Source organism: Dendrobates tinctorius, unplaced genomic scaffold (assembly GCF_039654945.1).
Source record: "Dendrobates tinctorius isolate UK_male_01 unplaced genomic scaffold, ASM3965494v1 ptg000008l, whole genome shotgun sequence".
Taxonomy (NCBI): Eukaryota; Metazoa; Chordata; class Amphibia; order Anura; family Dendrobatidae; genus Dendrobates; species Dendrobates tinctorius.
The window spans coordinates 68,457,754-68,477,633 of record NW_027361676.1 but is presented as its reverse complement, the minus strand read 5'-3'; the positions used below and the strand labels follow the sequence as shown (position 1 = coordinate 68,477,633).

The 19,880-nt window shown below is 45.1% G+C and overlaps 1 protein-coding gene and 1 long non-coding RNA gene across 3 annotated transcripts in view; one reads left to right on the top strand and one right to left on the bottom strand.

Annotated features, from left to right (window-relative positions):
• The window catches only part of LOC141092168 (cytochrome P450 3A29-like), a 107,833-nt gene that overhangs the window by 57,336 nt on the left and 30,617 nt on the right, over positions 1-19,880 (top strand). For both annotated transcript variants that reach the window (XM_073578140.1, XM_073578149.1), the window contains exon 10: positions 11,155-11,315. In XM_073578140.1, coding sequence (XP_073434241.1) covers positions 11,155-11,315 — 161 coding nt within the window. The remainder of the gene's footprint in view (positions 1-11,154; positions 11,316-19,880) is intronic.
• On the bottom strand, positions 1,755-7,008 carry LOC141092175 (uncharacterized). The gene is made up of 3 exons (XR_012232700.1): positions 6,779-7,008; positions 5,716-5,887; positions 1,755-4,677 (listed from the first exon to the last, which is right to left on the bottom strand). It is a non-coding gene; the product is annotated as an uncharacterized lncRNA (long non-coding RNA).

Sequence of the window (19,880 nt, the reverse complement as noted above, 5' to 3'; positions counted from 1 at the left end):
TGATTGGTTCACTGATTCCCATGTAACTGCGTCACATGGGACATAAGAAGGTCCTGCGCCCCACCACATACAGACTTCCCTTGAGAAAGCGTGGTCTTTTCACGCGAAGCGCGCGTCCGGCTTTCCTTCACCTGGCCCTGGGGTTATTCCGCTCCTGCCTACACCTTGGTAAGATATCGCGTCCATACATGCTTTTTTCACGCGATCGCTATCCACTTATACCTCATGGTGTCTTCTTGGGCATTGCTCTTATATGACATGTCGGTTTATAATTGCACTTGCTATTTATATATTTATGTATACACCGCATGTACTCTGTTATTTAAGGCATTTTGGGAGTGGGTATTACCCTGGGTTTAGCTGTGTCTACCTTGTGGTGCTGTCATTTTATTAACCATATTTTTGATATGATGTTTTTCTACCTACTTGAATAAAGATTGAAAGATTTTTTACTTCATTTACCTGTTGACTCGGATTTTCTCTTGCATGCACATGCAGCAAGATGATGCTGCAGGTCTTTGGAGGTAGTCTGTGGATTGTCCTTGACTGTTCTCACCATTCTTCTTCTCTGCCTTTCTGATATTTTTCTTGGCCTGCCACTTCTGGGCTTAACAAGAACTGTACCTGTGTTCTTCCATTTCCTTACTATGTTCCTCAGAGTGGAAACTGACAGGTTAAATCTCTGAGACAACTTTTTGTATCCTTCCCCTGAAAAGCTATGTTGAATAATCTTTGTTTTCAGATCATTTGAGAGTTGTTTTGAGGAGCCCATGATGCCACTCTTCATAGGAGAATCAAATAGGAGAACTACTTGCAAGTGGCCACCTTAAATACCTTTTCTCATGATTTGATACACCTGGCTATGAAGTTCAAAGCTCAATGAGGTTACAAAACCAATTTAGTGCTTCAGGAAGTCAGTAAAAAGTAGTTAGGAGTGTTCAAATCAAGAAAATGATAAGGGTGCCCATACTTTTGCACCGGTCAAAATTTGTTTAAATGCAGATTGCACATTTTCTGTTAGTACAATAAACTTCATTTGAATCCAGAAATATAACTGAGTCCATCAGTTATTAGATATATGAAACTGAAATAGCTGTTGCAAAAACCAAAATTGTTATAAAGAAAAAAGGTTAACATTAATAGGGGTGCCCAAACTTTAACATATGACTGTATCATCATTGTCGGCTTTGAAGCTGTTATTTACATCATGTGCCCAGTAATTTGATTTGGGTCTTGTTTTCGTATGTGCAGCAAGTTTCGGGTGCCGATTCCATGTAGTGCGGATGGTATCCCATGCTTTCTATGGACCATGGTGTAGGATTGCTCTCTTTGCAGCTTCCTTGAAGAGGTTTTTATGTCTCCAAGGTTATTTTGAGTTCCAAAAGACGGATATGCGCTCCAAAGAAAGGAAATGCGGTCCATAGACCGGAAGCGTGTCACACGCCGGGGGCGTGTTTGCTTTGACGCGACTCCCGGCTTCTTCATTGAAACCACATTGGTGGGGATACCAGTAATGCAGCTACACATCTCTATATACTCCCCTGATGAGTCCAATAAGGACGAAACGCGTCGGATCAAACTACGAATGGTTGAGGCCAAGGATTGCCACCCGTGTTCTGGGGGCTCTCTGCCATATAGCACTGATTTATGAGACCCCTCTTAAGATGGATGAGATCTAACAATGCTGTTTGAACTGGCAATTTAACCTGTATATGTTGAATGTACAAATGCTTATGCTCTATGATCATCAAAACTTCTTGGTACTGACAATTTTAATAGGGAATGTTCATCGTTGGATGGGGTAGCATGATTCCATTTTTTTGACTGTTCTATACAACACTGATTATTATTGGCTATATTATACTGCGTCGTTACATCTGTTTCATATGATTTCAGTTATACCTGAGAATAATGAACCAGTAATTGGCAATGGTGCAAATTAATACAGCATATTATAGTGTGTAGGACATTACATCTTCGTATTTTCCAGCCACATTGTGTTAAATTACGTACTATCCCTTTAAGAGGCCGTAGATTCATGAGAGTACATTGTTTTTATATATTTGTCCCTCACTTTTGTATGTTGGTTTAGGGTTCCCTTGCACCCAGGTTTTTCTTATATGTACACATTAAAGGTTAAGTTTTAGAATATCTTTGACAATCTACAATCTGGTTTCCGCCCCCATCACTCCACTGAGACAGCCCTGACCAAAATTACTAACGACCTACTTACAGCCAAAGCTAACAGACAATACTCTATACTCCTCCTTCTTGACTTTTCCTCTGCTTTCGACACAGTTGACCACTACCTCCTACTACAGATCCTCTCCTCCTTTGGCATCAAAGACCTCGCTCTATCCTGGATCTCCCCATACCTTTCCAACCGCACATTCAGAATCTCCCACTCCCACACTACCTCCTCATCCCACCCTCTCTCTGTTGGAGTACCCCAAAGCTCTGTTCTAGGACTCCTACTCTTCTCAATCTATACACTTGGGAAAACTCATAAAGTCCCATGGATTTCAGTACCACCTTTATGCTGACACTCAGATCTACCTCTCTGGCCCAGACGTCACCTCATTGCTATCCAGAATCCCGGAGTGTCTATCAGCCATATCCTCCTTCTTCTCCTCTCGTTTCCACAAACTCAATGTGGACAAATCTGAACTCATCATCTTTCCTCCATCTCACAGATCTTCCTTACCTGACCTATCTATCACAATCAACAACATCACGCTTTCCCCCGTACTGGAAGTTCGCTGCCTCAGAGTAACCCTTGACTCTGCCCTGTCCTTCTAACCGCACATCCAAGCTCATTCCACCCCGTTGCCTCCACCTCAAAAATATTTCCAGAATCTGTAATTTCCTCAACCTTCAATCTACTAAAATGCTTGTGCATGCCCTCATCATCTCCCGCCTCGATTACTGCAACATCCTTTTCTGTGGCCTCCCTACTAACTCCCTCGCACCTCTCCATTCCATCCTTTACTCTGCTGCCTGACTAGTTCATCTCTCTCCTCGCTACTCCTCCACTTCTCCCCTCTGCAAATCTCTTCACTGGCTCTCATTCCCTCAGCATATCCAGATCAAATTACTAATACTGACCTAAAGGCCATATATAACCTGTCTCCTCTATATATGTCTGAACTAATCTCCCGATATTTTCCCTCATGTAATCTCCAGTCCTCCCAAGACCTCCTTCTCTCCTACACACTTATTTGCTCCTCACCCTACCACCTCCAAGACTTCTCCCAAATATTCCCCATCCTCTGGAATTCTTTGCCACAACACATCCGACTATCAACCACATTCAGATCCTTCAGACGGAACCTGAAAATCCACCTCTTCAGGAAAGCTTACAGCCTGCAATAACCAGGCTGCCTCCTCATCACTACTGGATATACCGCCTCAACAACACCAGAGCTGCTGCAACCCCCCAAACTACTGTCTCCTTCCCCACCATCCTGTAGAATGTAAGCCCGCAAGGGCAGAGTCATCTCCCCTCTGTATCAGTCTGTGATTGTTTGTTTGCTGTAAGTGATATCTGTAATTTGTACATAACCCCTTCTCATGTACAGCACCATGGAATCAATGGTGCTATATAAATAAATAATAATAATGATAATCAAGATACAACAAAATGCTCTGGAAGCTGAGGTAACCAAGACATCTTCCCATGAGTCGTTGAAACGTAGCAGGGGCATTTCATAACCCAAATGGCATACTGTTAAACTCGAAGAGTCCCATCGGAGTGGTGAAGACTGTCTTCTCTCTATCCTCAGGAGCCATGGGTACCTGCCAATACCCGCTGGTTAAGGCAAGAGTGGAGAAATATGCAGCTGAGCCAAGAGCAGTGATGGATTCTTCAATCTGTGGGAGAGCATAGGCATATTTGTGTGTAACATTGTTCAACTTTCTGTAGTCTACACAAAATCTGATGTTGCTATCCTTCTTATTCACCAGGACAATAGGTGCAGCCCACGGGCTTTGACTTTCTTGATTGACTTCAGAATCTTTCATCTCCTTTAACAGCTTCTTTACTTGCTGATAGTTAGCAGGAGGTACTGGACAGTATCTTTCTTTGATAGGTGGATGATCACCTGTTTTGATCTTGTGATGGATCAGTGAAGTCTTGCCGAAGTCAAGTGGGTGCTTGCTAAAAGCTTGGCTGTGTTGCTTCGCAAGTTTGGTGACACAATGGATGTGTTTGATGGGGGTATTAGCATCTCCGACATTAAGGTAATTCCACCAGAAGGTAGTGGGTGTATTAGAGCCTTTGGGAGAGGTTTTCATCGACTTTTGACGAGCTATGTCTCTTAATCTAGGATGTCTTCTGGATCAAGACTGTACGGTTGAGCAACTGAATTGAACTTATATAGCTCGATGGGTGCATCACTCAGGTTGACTAGCCGTACTGGTACTCTACCATTTGAGATGGTGATGATACTTCTGGTAGCTTTTACCAGCGGTTGTCCTTCAATCTGGATGGAGTCAAGAAGAGCTACATAGTCTTCGTTGTTAATTCCAGGTCGAGCTTGGCACCATACTAGAGTCTCGCTGTTGGCTGACAGGGTAACTGGTCATGCGTCGGTGATAAGCACATGGCAGATTTCAACTTTACAGTTGGCAAACTTCTGTTGGGCACAGAGCATTTTAATAGTCCACTGGATGACTTGCCTATAAGGGAAAGAAGCAGAAGGAAGCAAGGCATTGAGCAATTCAGGAAATATATGACGCCTAACATTCATGCCTAGCACTACTGCTATTGTATCTCCCTAAGCCTCAGTAACAATTACACCTTGATCTGGTAACTTACGATCACCAATTTGGATGGTGGGTTCCCAGTAGCCTAGCTGGGGAATAGATTGACCATTACTTGCAATGACACATAACTTCGCTTTGCCCACTGGATTCAAGATATCATAATCCCGATTTCTTTCAAAGGTTTGGTGCTCAATGGTGGTGACTTGAGAACCAATGTCTAATAAAGCTTCTAAAGGTACACCATCAATCTATATGGTTATATACGGGCATTTGGAAATGAACCGAGAGATCCATTGCGATTGTCCCTCTGGGCCCTTGGATTCACCTCTCGAGGGGCGGCCTATGGCCTCAGGGGTGATCCGTTTAACTTATAGCATTGATACTTATAGTGCCCTGGATGCTCACAATAACTACACTAGACACAATCACCAGATGGAGGTCTTCCAGAACCTGGGTGACTAGAACGTGGCACTGGGGACAATGTCCGACTTACAGATGACTCACGTGATGCAGGGGGTTGGCTTTTTAGCTCCTTTAAGGTTTGGCCTACAGAATCAAGGACTTGGACAGGTGCATTTGTGGTAGAAGGTGCATGAATGAGAGTAGAGTCTGGCACAGACTGCATGGCCTGCATGAGGGAGACAGGTAAAAGTGGAGATATAGTGGATATTCCGGCAGCCAGGTCAGGGGAATAAGGAGCAGGAGCATAGCTGGTATAAGGTGAGTCAGTACCCACTACCCGCAAGAGTAGAGCTTTAAAGTCTATGAAAGTCATGTTGGGATTTTGTGCTGCTAGCATGCGAAGTTCACTTTCTATGAGTCTGGAGTCCACACCTTCTATGAATCTGCCAGTGATTATATTTTCTTCAGCAGCCGGGTCTAGAGTGTCTATTTGCTATAAAGCCATGTATGCAAACTGAAGGGCTAGTGCGTAGTCCCTCAGGGTCTCACCTGGTTCCTAATGTCTGTTGTAAAATTTGAGATGAACCTCGGTGGGTGATTGGCGTTCAAATTCGTTTCTCAGGCGGGTGATGATCTGTTCTACGCTGGTCTCGGTAGATGGCCAGGAACGGACTTCTTCGGCAGACAGACATTCAAGCTGTCCCAGGAGAAGTTGTACCCGCTGATGGGGAGAGAGCAAGAAATGTTAAAGAGTGTACATTAGCTTTTCTTTGAACCCAGCAAGAGTATGAGGATCTCCCCTATAACTTGAACGGCAGGCCGGTAGCCATGACAGGGCCTGGAGCCAGGTTGGCGGCATTAGCCTGCGGGATTGGAGCACTAACTGATAACAAGGATGATGCAGAGTTAGCAGACTCTGCCTGGTCATTATAAAGAGGAATAGACATTATGATTAAAATGTAGGTACTGTCTCTTTAAGAATAATGGTGACACTGTAGCTTTATGAGATGCACTATAATGCAGTAACACAGTCTCTGAGATGCAAGGCTCACCCTCTTGATTATCGCACTGCTGTGGATGAGAATCTGTACCACTTAGATGGCAGAAGAGTAAAAGAGCTGGTGCAAGCAGGCTCCACACACAAGAACAGGCAGCAGCATATACCAGGAGACAGTCCTAGCAGCATTTGCTGGCAAGATAGTTGTTAATAAGCAATTCAGAGACTTGTGGTGCCGTATTAGTAGATAGGCACAGAAGAATAGAACCTGTTCATGATGCCCCTTGTAAAGCTCTAGTAATGGGGCTTTTCATTCACTGCTATCCACCTCACGCAGCATTCACGATAATGAATACAGACACGGGTCTCAGGGATAACAGTTGAGTTTACTTTTTCAGGAACGGGGAAATATGACACAGAGTAAATTCTTTGCAGTTCACGTGGGTAAATCACAGCAAATGCAATTAAGAGTTAGATTCTAACATGAAATTGAGGCTTCGGAGCTTTAAGAACCTGCTCCTTTAGATGTAGTGCTTTTAAGTTGTTATAGAGGGGTTCGGAGTCTTTTTGTAGCATTGTGCGGAAGATTATATATAGCCAGATTATTTCACTGACCTGGGAGTCTTGGGGTAATTTCTCAGCTTGTGAGAGCACATGCAGAAATCTGTCTGGTGAAGCACATGTAGATCCAGAATGTGAGAGGACCCAGGGTAGATAGCTTTTAGTAGACTGCCTGTGGAAGACAGAGAATAATTACAGGCTTTGGGGCCTACCATGAGATCTTGGGGTAAGGGAGTCTCTACATGTGCTCTGCTCCCTGTGGCAGCTTTCCCAGACTTGGGATTTTCCAGCTCTGTCTGGTCTAGACTTGGTGGAAACTAGAAAAACTCCTATTGAAACCTCAGTTTTCATGTAAAAACTTTACATTGCATAGTAGTATAAATCATACATTTCACCAGCAGATAGTGCTGGAACACCACAAATAAGAAAATACCTGGAAAAATACATTGATCCAAATGAAAGCACATATCTGCATAACTCCCAACTTTTGAAGAAGGGAAAGAGGGACAATGGCTGTTGTTATGAATGGGTAACCGAGGAGAAAAAACAACACAAGCTAAGTCTCAGAAAACCAGAGAGGTTGGTAACTATGCAGATTGCAGATCCCTGATCCTAACCACACAACTAGCAGCAGTCGTGGAGCATACCTACGATGAATCTAGATGCCTCGTCACAACCGGAGGACTACATAAGCCTAAAGCAAGAAAAGGGGAAAACTAACTGCCCCAGAGCAGACCCAAAAGGAAAGACAGCCCCCACACATGTATTGACGGTGAAACAAGATGAAAACACAAACACAGGCAGGAAAATAGGCTGAGCAAACGATGGGGCCAAACTAACTAGAAAGGACAGGAAAGGAAAGACACTGTCTGCAATCTGCCAAAAACCCTACAAAAATAATGTCCAACACGTCTGATAGCAAAATTAACCCTGAAGTCACTAGACTTGTCCCTCCATATCAGCACTCTGAAATATTCTGAGACAATGCAAAAAGAGGCCAATCCAATAAGGGACAAAAAAAGGCAAATTGGCAAATACAGATAAACAAGAGTGGAAATTCAGCACAGCCCCAGCCGAGGCTGGCTGACCACACAAAAAACTGAATAGACCAACAAAAACAAGTGTGAACATTAGCAAAAAAAACTTAGCTTAAGAAGACTGGAACAGAGCTGAAGTCCAAGACCTGAGAAGCAGACTGAATCACCAGCACCAGGATAGGGCATCGGCTGTCTTATATCCAGTCTGATACTCCAGAGATCCAATCGTTATCCTCATCATCAGGTGGCAGATCATTACCAATTAAACCAACCTCCTGTCACCACCAGACAGAGAACGGAAGGAGAACTCTCAACTGGTGGAGCAGAAAATGAGTTCACAACAGGCTGTAGCATGCACAACGCTCCATGGCAAATTTTAGGCCATGCCCACGACCACACCCATTTCACAACTAGTCACACATGTCCACGCCCCAACCACACACATTCAGCAGTGCTGATCACACTGACTGGTACTGAGGGCACAGTGGCTGGCTTTATGGGCACACTAACTGGTACTGAGGGAAAAAAAAAGAACCGAGAGAGAAAAAAAAGAAAACAGAGAGAAAGAGAAAGAAAGGAGAAAGACGGGAAAGAAATAGAAGAGAGAGAGAAAGAAAGAAAGAAAGAAAGAGGAGAAAGAAAGAACAGAGAGAAAGAAACAGAGAGAGGGAAAGAAAGAAAGAACAGAAAGAGAAAGAAAGAGGGGAAAGAAAAAAAGAACAGAGAGAGAAAGAAAGAAAGAAAGAGGGTAAAGAAAGAAAGAAAGAACAGATAGCTAGAGAGAAAGAAAGATGGAAAATAAAGAGAACAGAGAGAGAAATAAAGAACAAAGAGAGAGAGAGAACAGAGAGAAAGAAAGAACAGAGAGAGAACAGAGAGAAAGAAAGGAAGAACAGAGAGAAAGAAAGATTAGAGAGAGAGAAAGAGAGGAAAGAAAGAATGGAGCGAAAGAAAGAACCAAGAGATAGAAAGGAAGAGGGGAATGAAAGAAACAACAGAGAGAAAGAAAGAAAGCAAGAAAGAACAGAGAGAGAGAGAAAGAAAGAAAGAGAGGAAAGAAAGAACAGAGAGAGAAAGAAAAAAGAAAGATTAGAGAGAGAAAGAAAGAACAGAGAAAGAAAGAACAGAGAGAGAGAAAGAAACAGAGAGAGAAAGAAAGATTCTATAAAGATACTATAGCAGCCCGGCTCCCATTGTAGTACCCACCTGAGCCTCCCGGTGCAGGACATATAATTATCCGCTCACATGGCCAGCATCCATGATTCCAAGGCGATCCCGCTGTTCACGCTGTCAGAGGGGGACACGTTGATGGATCTGAAGCATTCCCTGAAGTGCCTCCATGATTCCGTCACAATCTCCTCCCGAAATTACCTCATTTCCAGTCAGCTTCTAGCACGTCCATTCCGGTGGAATGTCATGTGCGAATTTTAAAATGCTCCTCAGGGCTCTGCCGTGTACTCCTGTGTCCACGACAAAAGTAAGCTTCCGGCCGGGGCAGACTCTTAAAATCGGGACTATCCCATTGGATCCGGGAAGGTTGGGAGGTATGAATGCTCCCCACCACACACCTTGTACAAGCATGGTTCCGCACATCTCATACACACATGGTTCCACTTTGTATGCCTCGTACACACACAGCTCCGCTCTGTACACCTCGAGCACACACGGCTCCACTCAGTACACACATGGCTCCACTCCGTAAACCTTGTACACATGCGGCTCTGCTCCATACACCTCGTACACATGCGGCTCCACTCCGTACACCCCGTACACACACGGCTCTGCTCCTCTCCATACAAACACAGCTCAGCTCTGTACACTTCGTACACACAGGGCTCCATTTCGTACACCCCGTACACATGCAGCTCCGCTCCGTACACCCCGTACACACATGGCTTCGCTCCATACACCCCGTACACGCACAGCTCCGCTCCATACACACGTAGCTCCACTCCGTACACCACGTACGGGTCCATTCTTGCCCGTGTCTCCATTCTTGCCCGTGTCTCCATTCTTGCTCCGGTGTCTCCATTCTTGCCCCGTGTCTCTATTCTTCCCCCTGTGTCTCTATTCTTGCCCGTCTCCATTCTTGCCCCTCTGTGTCTCCATTCTTGCCCCTCTGTCTCCATTCTTCCACGTGTCTCCATTCTTACCCCGTGTGTCACCATTCTTGCCTCCTGTGTCTCCATTATTCCCTCTGCGTCTCCATTCTTGCCCCATGTCTCCATTATTGCCCCTGTGTCTCCATTCTTCCCCCTGTGTCTCCATTTTCCCAGAGTCTCCGTTCTTCCCCCCGTGTCTCTATTACTCTATTATTCCCCCTGTGTCACCATTCTTGCCACTGTGTCTCCATTCTTGCCCCTGTGTCTCTATTCTTGCTCCCGTGTCTCCATTCTTGCCCCCTGTGTCTCCATTCTTGCCCCTCTGTCTCCATGCTTGCCCCTCTGTGTCTCCATACTTGCCCCTCTGTGTCTCCATTCTTGCCCCGTGTGTCACCATTCTTGCCCCATGTGTCACCATTCTTGCCCTCTGTGTCTCCATTATTCCCCCTGTGTCTCCATTCTTGTCCCCTGTGTCTCTATTCTTACCTCTGTGTCTCCATTATTCCCCGAGGGTCTCCATTCTTGCCCCCTGTGTCTCTATTCTTACCCCTGTGTCTCCATTCTTCCCCCTGTTTCTCCCATCCTGCCACTGTGCCACTTTCAATAAAAATAAAAAAAACTTTCTCTCTACCTTGCCGCGCTCCTGCGGTGAAGTTTCCTCCATGCAGTTCAAGTGTGCACTCGCCGGCGAATGACAATACGTATGATGTCATACGCCGGCGGGCCCGCACGGCAATAGCGTTTAACCGAACCTGCATCTCGGACAAAGGTTCAGTTTCTGCACCGGCAGAATCCTGAGGCTGGGGCCCGATGACCAGAAGAGACAGGGCCCAATGAGGACCCCCTCTGCTGATTAAGCCCCATACGCCAGTCAGGGCATTACCTGATGGTGGCCATGCCTGTAAGTGACTGTATGTCTGCACACGAGTGCTCAAATTTCAAAATAAACAAATCACGATGTTTTAAAAATTTCGTTTAATTTTCTTTCATCATTTGCATATCATTAACATGTCTATTGACCATGTGATGTCCATAATTTCACAAGTTTCCTTCTTGGTGTTGCAATTTCCATGATAACTAGTGCGTAGAAGAACCCTTGAACAATTAACCAGTGTGTTTTTACTTTTCTGTCTTTTTATTGACCAGTGTGAATACTATCTAGGTGTCCTCAACTTAGTACATAGGTCAGCAAATATACATTTCTGTCGTTGATGCACTTCTCATTTAACACTGTTCGCCCACTTATATGCAAAATGATTGTATCAAATTCCATATTGTATTTATTTAATAGAATTGACAGACACAGAAATTATGGCTCAGGGACTTATGTTCCTTATGGCTGGTTATGAGACCACCAGTGCTACACTCATGTTTCTGGCTTACAATTTGGCAACTCATCCAGATGTCCAAACCAAACTCCAGGAGGAAATTGACACCTTTCTTCCCAATAAGGTAACAGCGATATGGAATAATGGCATTAAATGGTGCCGTACTATATGTAATGTTCAATGTCTTTTGGTGTATGAGAATCTTAAGGCTTAAATTAAAAAGCTAAATAGATAAAGTGAGAGTTAAAGAGAATCTGTCAGCAGATTTTTGCTATGAAATCTGAAGGCAGCATGACGTAGGGGCTGACACAGATTTCAAGGATGTGTGTGCTGCTGTTTCCATACAATGAATGCTTCACCACAAGGAGATTATCACTGCCTGGACCACAAGGCAGTGAGCTCTGGTCCAACCATGCCACCTCCTCTGATTAGCAGCTCACTGTCAATAGTCAATGTACACAGAAAGCTGTGTTGTGGTTGGGGGCAGTTTTCTGAGCTCTGCTACATGCTACACCTAAAAATTCTGATTCTGTCACAACTGCTGCACCTAGTAAACTAAGTGAAATATTGCTGAAATCAGGGTCTCTATTTCTACATTATAATACTCTCATATGAGGTAGCAATACTCTGGTGACAGATTCATTTAAAGTATTACAACTGTAATTACAGTACACATTTTCATATAGTGTGGAGTGGAACCACTTTGCAGTGATCTGAGGAAAACCTGGAGGGGCATAACTAGGTGGACACCTGACTCTTCACCTGATGGTGCGGTTAGATTTGCCTCCAGATGAACACCAGGTGCTACACCAGGATAGACCGCAGATGCACGTCAGATGACTCTCAAGGGGCAGGAAGCTGTAATAGCCCAGAAGGAGAGCTTAACTGGTGCAAGCAGGCACGGCTGAAACATTGGATACTCAGGTGCTGGCGGGAATGGCTGCTAAACATAGTAACATAGTTAGTAAGGCCGAAAAAATACATTAGTCCATCCAGTTCAGCCTATAAAATTCTGTCAGAATAAATCCCCAGATCTACGTCCTTCTAAAAAACCTAACAATAACTGTAAGATACAATATTGTTATGCATACTCCAGGAAGACATCCAGGCCTCTCTTGAACCCTTTGACTGAGTTCACCATCACCACCTCCTCAGGCAGGGAATTCCAGATTCTCACTGCCCTAACAGTAAAGAATCCTCTTCTATGTTGGTGGAAAAACCTTTTCTCCTCCAGACGCAGAGAATGCCCCCTTGTGACCGTCCCATTCCTTGGTATAAACAGATTCTCGGAGATATATTTGTATTGTCCCCTTATATACTTATACATGGTTATTTGATCGCCCCTCAGTCGTCTTTTTTCTAGACTAAATAATCCTAATTTTGCTAATCTCTCTGGGTATTGTAGTTCCCCCATCCCCTTTATTAATTTTGTTGCCCTCCTTTGTACCCGCTCTAGTTCCATTATATCCTTCCTGAGCACCGGCCCAAAACTGTACACAGTACGCCATGTGCGGTCTAACCAGGGATTTGTACAGAGGCAGTATAATGCGCTCATCATGTGTATCCAGACCTCTTTTAATGCACCCCATGATCCTGTTTGCCTTGACAGCCGCTGCCTGGCACTGGCTGCTCCAGGTAAGTTTATCATTAACTAGGATCCCCAAATCCTTCTCCATATCAGATTTACCCAGTGGTTTACCATTCAGTGTGTAATGGTGATATACACTCACTGGCCACTTTATTAGGTACACCATGCTAGTAACGGGTTGGACCCCCTTTTGCCTTCAGAACTGCCTCAATTCTTCGTGGCAGAGATTCAACAAGGTGCTGGAAGCATTCCTCAGAGATTTTGGACCATATTGACATGATGGCATCACACAGTTGGCGCAGATTTGTCGGCTGCACATCCCTGATGCGAATCTCCCGTTCCACCACATCCCAAAGATGCTCTATTGGATTGAGATCTGGTGACTGAGGAGGCCATTTGAGTACAGTGAACTCATTGTCATGTTCAAGAAACCAATCTGAGATGATTCGAGCTTTATGACATGGCGCATTATCCTGCTGAAAGTAGCCATCAGATGCCTGTTCTTAGCTGAGAGGAGTGGTACCCAGTGTGGTCTTCTGCTGCTGTAGCCCATCTGCCTCAAAGTTCGACGCACTGTGCGTTCAGAGATGCTCTTCTGCCTACCTTGGTTGTAACGGGTGGCAATTTGAGTCACTGTTGCCTTTCTATCAGCTCGAACCAGTATGCCCATTCTCCTCTGACCTCTGGCATCAACAAGGCATTTCCGGCCACAGAACTGCCGCTCACTGGATTTTTTTTCTTTTTCGGACCATTCTCTGTAAACCCTAGAGATGGTTGTGCGTGAAAATCCCAGTAGATCAGCAGTTTCTGAAATACTCAGACCAGCCCTTCTGGCACCAACAATCTTGCCACGTTCAAAGGCACTCAAATCACCTTTCTTCCCCATACTGATGCTCGGTTTGAACTGCAGGAGATTGTCTTGACCATGTCTACATGCCTAAATGCACTGAGTTGCCGCCATGTGATTGGCTGATTAGAAATTAAGTCTTAACACACAGTTGGACAGGTGTACCTAATAAAGTGGCCAGTGAGTGTAGATTCCTTCTTCCCATGTGTATAACCTTACATTTATCATTGTTAAACTGCATCTGCCACCTTTCAGCCCAAGTTCCCAACTTATCCAGATCCATCTGTAGCAGAATACTATCTTCTCTTGTATTGACTGCTTTACATAGTTTTGTATCATCTGCAAATATCAATATTTTACTGTGCAAATCTTCTACCAGATCGATAATAAATATGTTGAAGAAAATAGGTCCCAACACCAACCCCTGCGGTACCCCACTGCTATACTGGCAGGTGCAGGCGGAAAAACTTAGAGCAGGAGACTTGAGAACTAGCAATTATGCAATAAGCAGTGTATACACGTTACACAGGCACTTCCAAATAGGTGGAGGTGCCTTAAATAATAATTTACTCCCATCCAGTGACTGGGGTCACATTAGGACAGCGTTTGCTGTCCCTTTAAGAGGGCAAGAGCACGTGAGTGCCCTAAGATGGTGCTCATGGATCCGTGAGTCACGTGAAGACCCCGGTCAGCAGGAGGAGTGGGAAGGGGGTCGCGGCAGTGAGTAAGTCCACATCCCTGGGTAGGAAGCGTGCAGGAGCCAGCAAAAAATCTCTCCAGGAGGAGAGTGCATGGATGTTCTCCCTGGGTTTACATGACCTCTCCTTAAGCCTGAACACCTTCCAATCAAGAAAAAAGGATTTTCCTCTTACCCTCTTAGTGGCTAGGATATTCTGTACCTTGAACATATCTTCAGTGCTGGCAGTAGCAGGGTGGTAACCTAGGATTTGAAGACGGGACTAAAGACAACAGGCTTGAGGAGAGACATGTGTAATGAATTGGTGATTTGCAGAGAGGCCAGGAGTTTGAGTTTGTAAGCTATGGCATTAATCTGTTTGAGAACCTTGAACGGACAGATGAAGCGAGGAACCAATTTATAAGAGGGTAGCTTGAGACTGACATATTTTGACGAAAGAGTTGGGTCCAGGCGTCACTTGTCTGTGGCTCAGTTGAAAAGATTTAATTAAATAGGGTCTTGGTGTCCCCCCAGATCTTAGAGAAGCCCTTTAGAAAAGTTTCAGCAGCAGAAATGTCGGTGGTAGCAGACACAGGAAATGGAATATTGGGGTGTTGAATGCAGGGCTGTGGAGTTGGTAAGCCAAACCTGCGATTCCGACTCCTCAATTTCCCTTACACCAACTCCGACTCCACGACTCCGACTCCCACATATATTGCTTATATTTCAGTGAAAAATTTATTGTAGTACAATGTGAATATCAGACATTTAATCATTTTTATGATACAATAATCAAGATATTTAGATAGAACATAATATATATTTATTGGAATACAACTTTAGAACACAAAAAACTGTAATAAATTGTAAATATGTAATACACTATGTAATATTGATTACATATATATATTGTATGTATATATATATATATATATATAAATATATAAAACACTATGTAATAAATTATGTAAGTGGCAAAAAACAGTTTTCATCAAAAACATACTAAATAACATTTGTGCAGGCTATGAATTTGTTCTAAGAAATAGAATTGCCTCCATTAGATCCTCCTTCATAGATGACCTCAAATCTGACCTAATAATTTTAAGGCTAGAGAACAACCTCTCTACACTAACTTGGGTTGGAGGCAAAGCCAGGCCCTGATTGGCCACTTACCCAACCGGGCATTTTCCCGCTGGGCCGCCATTTTCATGAAGTTATGGGCTGCTTGCCGCGGTGGCGGCCGGTCGGCCTCTTTTTTTCCTGCCACCGGCCCTTTAAGTTTTCTGGCAAGGCGGCAGGCAGCGGGGGTTAAAACGTGCCGCAACGTGGTGACGCTGCACATCGTCGGTCGACAAGGCCCCGCCCCCGGACCGCAGCAGGAGCAGGAGGAAACCTGCTCTGTCTCTGGCGGCCATTTTTAATTTGAGCGCGTGGCGTGGGCGACCCATGATGTGAGTGACTCAGGCGAGGCGAGCGGCGCCGGCGAGCCTCCACTGTGCCAGCCATCCCAGAATTGCACACACACTGCACGATGTGAGAGGGCGAACGTCACCTGCGAGCTGGCTGGGCTGAGAGGAGCTTCTGAGATGAGGTCAGCAGAGCAGGGGGCCGGGGCAAGAGGTCTCTGGCAGGGTAGGATCTTGCCTTGTTGTCGTGTCTGCAGTCGCTCTGAGGCATGGTGAGTTGATAATATTGCCCAGCTTAAAACTTGACACAGATCGGGTCGCACTGTCAATGATGTCTGCAGTAATAGTGTAATATATAGCATGATATATTACACTGTATATAACATCCGATGTCTGTACACATAGTATAGGATATATTAGGGATATCATATACTGTGTGCGCAGACGTCAAATGTTATATACAGGGTAATATGTGACTGCTCTAATATCTGATGTCTGTAGCCACAGTATACAGTAGCGTAGCTACCATGGTGCAGCTTGTACGGTTGTCCCGGGCCCCCGCGTACAGCTACACTGCTATTACTGTAATTAATCAGCATGTACAATGCACATACACAGTTAAAGGGAATCTGTCACGTCATTTTTCGCATATAAGCTGCGGCCACTGCCATTAGGGGTTTATCTACAGCATTCTATAATGCTGTAGATAAGCCCCTGATGTAACCTGAAAGATAAGAAAAACAAGTTAGATTATATTCACCCACAGGCGGTCCGGTGCGGTCTGGGTCTGATGGGTGTCGCAGGTCCGGGTCCTTGCGATAACGTCCTCTTCCTTGCTTCATGCCGCGCTCCTGCGTAGGCGTACTGATTTGCCCTGTTGAGGGCAGAGTAAAGTACTGCAGTGCGCAGGCGCTGGGCCTCTCTGACCTTTCCCGGCGCCTGCGCACTGCAGTACTTTGCTCTGCCCTCAACAGGGCAGAGATTTACGCCTGCGCAGGAGCCACAACAGAAGCAAGGAAGAGGACGTCATCGCATGAAGATGGGAGGCACTGGACCCGGACCGCGACACCCATCGGACCCAGACCGCATCGGACCGCCCCTGGGTGAGTATAATCTAACTTGTTTTTCTTATCTTTCAGGTTACATCGGGGGCTTATCTACAGCATTAAAGAATGCTGTAAATAAGCCCCTAATGGCGGTGACTGCAGCTTATATGCGAAGAATGAGGTGACAGGTTCCCTTTAAGCCCTGCAGTAGAGCAGGGAGACACGATCTTCCGGTACTACCGCTCTCTGTTCTGTAGACGTCATATTGCTTTATGCCTCAGGTCTACAGAATGACGCACCCTGAGGATGTCAGAGTTCTGGTGCAGTGTTGTCATCACCAGACTCTGATGTTTGGTGCGGGAGTCGGTGCTGTTACAGCACATTGCCTTTCCACTGGATCCTGGGTTACAGAGTATATGATACTTTTTTTTAATTAAAACTTGTGGTGTCATGTGGGGGCATCATAAACAATAGGGGAACCTTATACATAGTGTGAGGGACCCCAAAACTGTGTGGGAGCCATCATAAATTTTAAGAACTATTTCAGCAGCCATTATATAGCTTGTGGACTAATGCAGGGGCCATTATACAGTTTGGGAGCTAATGTGTGGGTGTCACTATACAGATTGGGAGCTCATGTGGGGGGCATTGCACAGTTTCAGGACTAATGCTTGGGACCATTATACAATTTGGGAACTAATGTGGGGGAGCATTATACTACTGTACAGTTTGGGAGCTAATGCGGGGGCCATTATTCAGTTTGGGGACTAATTCAGGGACCATTATACAGTTTGGGGACTAATGCGGGGGCCATTATACAGTCTGAGGGTTACTGTGGGATTCATTATTTTGGGGGAGCAGTGGGGACATCATGCTATGTGTAGGGAAGCTGTGGGCCCTTCATACTTTGTATAGCGGAGCTGTTGGACCACCATACTGTGTATTGGGGAGCTGTAGGCCCACCATACTGTGTATTGGGAAGCTGTCGGACCACTATACTGTGTATTGAGGAGCTGTCAGACCACCATACTGTGATTGGGGAGCTGTCGAACCACCATACTGAGTATAATGGAGCTGTGGAACCATCATACTGTGTATAGTGGAGCTGTGGGACCACCATACTGTGTATAGTGGAGCTGTGGGCTCATCATACTGTGTATAGTGAAGCTGTGGGACCATCGTACTGTATATAGTGGAGCTGTGGGCCCATCATACTGTGTATAGTGGAGCTCTGGGCCAATGATATTGTGTATAGTGGAGCTCTGGGACCACCATACTGTGTATAGTGGAGCTGTGGAACTACCTTTCTGTGTATAGTGGAGCTCTTGGACCACCATACTGTGTATAGAGGAGCTGTGGGCCAATGATTCTGCGTACAGAGGAGCTGTGGGGTTGTCATACTGTGTATAGTGGAGCTGTGGAACCACCATACTGTGTATAGTGGAGCTCTTGGACCACGATACTATGTATAGAGGAGCAGTGAAACCATCGTACTGTGTATAGTGGAGCTCTGGGACCACCATACTTTGTATAGTGGAGCTGTGGAACCACCGTACTGTGTATAGTGGAGCTGTGGGCCCATCATATAGTGTATAGTGGAGCTCTGAGACCACCGTACTGTGTATAGTGGAGCTGTGGAAACACCGTACTCTGTATAGTGGAGCTGTGGAACCACTGTACTGTGTATAGTGGAGCTGTGGAACCACCGTACTGTGATTGGGGAGCTGTCGGATCACCATACTGTGTATAGTGTAGCTGTGGAACCACATACTGTGTACAGAGGTGCTGTGGGGGTGTCATACTGTGTATAGTGGAGCTGTGGAACCACCATACTGTGTATAGTGGAGCTCTTGGTCCACAATACTATGTATAGAGGAGCTGTGGGACCATCGTACTGTGTATAGTGGAGCTCTGGGACCACCATACTGTGTATAGTGGAGCTGTGGAACCACCGTACTGTGTATAGTGGAGCTGTGGGCCCATCATATAGTGTATAGTGGAGCTCTGAGACCACCGTACTCTGTATAGTGGAGCTGTGGAACCACCATACTGTGTATAGTGGAGCTCTTGGACCACAATACTGTATATAGAGGAGGTGTGGGACCACCATTCTGTGTATAGTGGAGCTGTGGAACCAACAACTGTACTGTATATAGTGGAGCTGTGGTCTCATCATACTGTGTATAGTGGAGCTCTTGGACCACGATACTGTATATAGAGGAGGTGTGGGACCACCATTCTGTGTATAGTGGAGCTGTGGAACCAACAACTGTACTGTATATAGTGGAGCTGTGGTCTCATCATACTGTGTATAGTGAAGCTCTGGGACCACCGTACTGTGTATAATGGAGCTGTGAAAGCACCGTTCTGTGTATAGTGGAGATGTGGAACCACCGTACTGTGATTGGGGAGCTGTGGGACCACCATACTGTGTATAGTAGAGCTGTGGAACCACCGTACTGTGTACAGAGGAGCTGTGGGCCCATCATACTGTGTAGAGGGCAGTTGTGGGAACATCATATTGTGTATAGAGGAACTGTGGGTGTATTATACTGTGTATAGGGGAGCAGTTTCCCCATCATAATGTATATAGAGGAGTTGTACATTGGGGACTACTGGGACATTAGTAGATGTTAAGTGGGCACTTAAGAAGCATAATTGTTATAGGAACACTAAGAATACAATGGCCATCATATGTGTACATAGCGCATTATTACTTTCTTAGGGGAAAATGCAGATAATGTTTTCTAGGGCATTTGCACAGTGCATTAATATTTTCTAGGGGGGCAATATTACCATCTATAGGGCACAAAGGAGGCATTATTATGTGGGGCAGTAAGAGGGTTATTGTACCACACAGCAGGTGCAGTAGTAGGGACAGGGCAGCGTCTCAGTGTTGGGGTATCAGCAGGATGCAGCGCTAAGGTCCTGGGTTCAAATCAAGAGCAATAAATAGGACTGAGTTGTAATATTGGATACAGCTGTGACTACAGTCATATGTTAAAGTTTGGGCACCCCTATTAATGTTAACCTTTTTTCTTTATAACAATTTTGGTTTTTGCAACAGCTATTTCAGTTTCATATATCTAATAACTGATGGACTCATTTATATTTCTGGATTCAAAT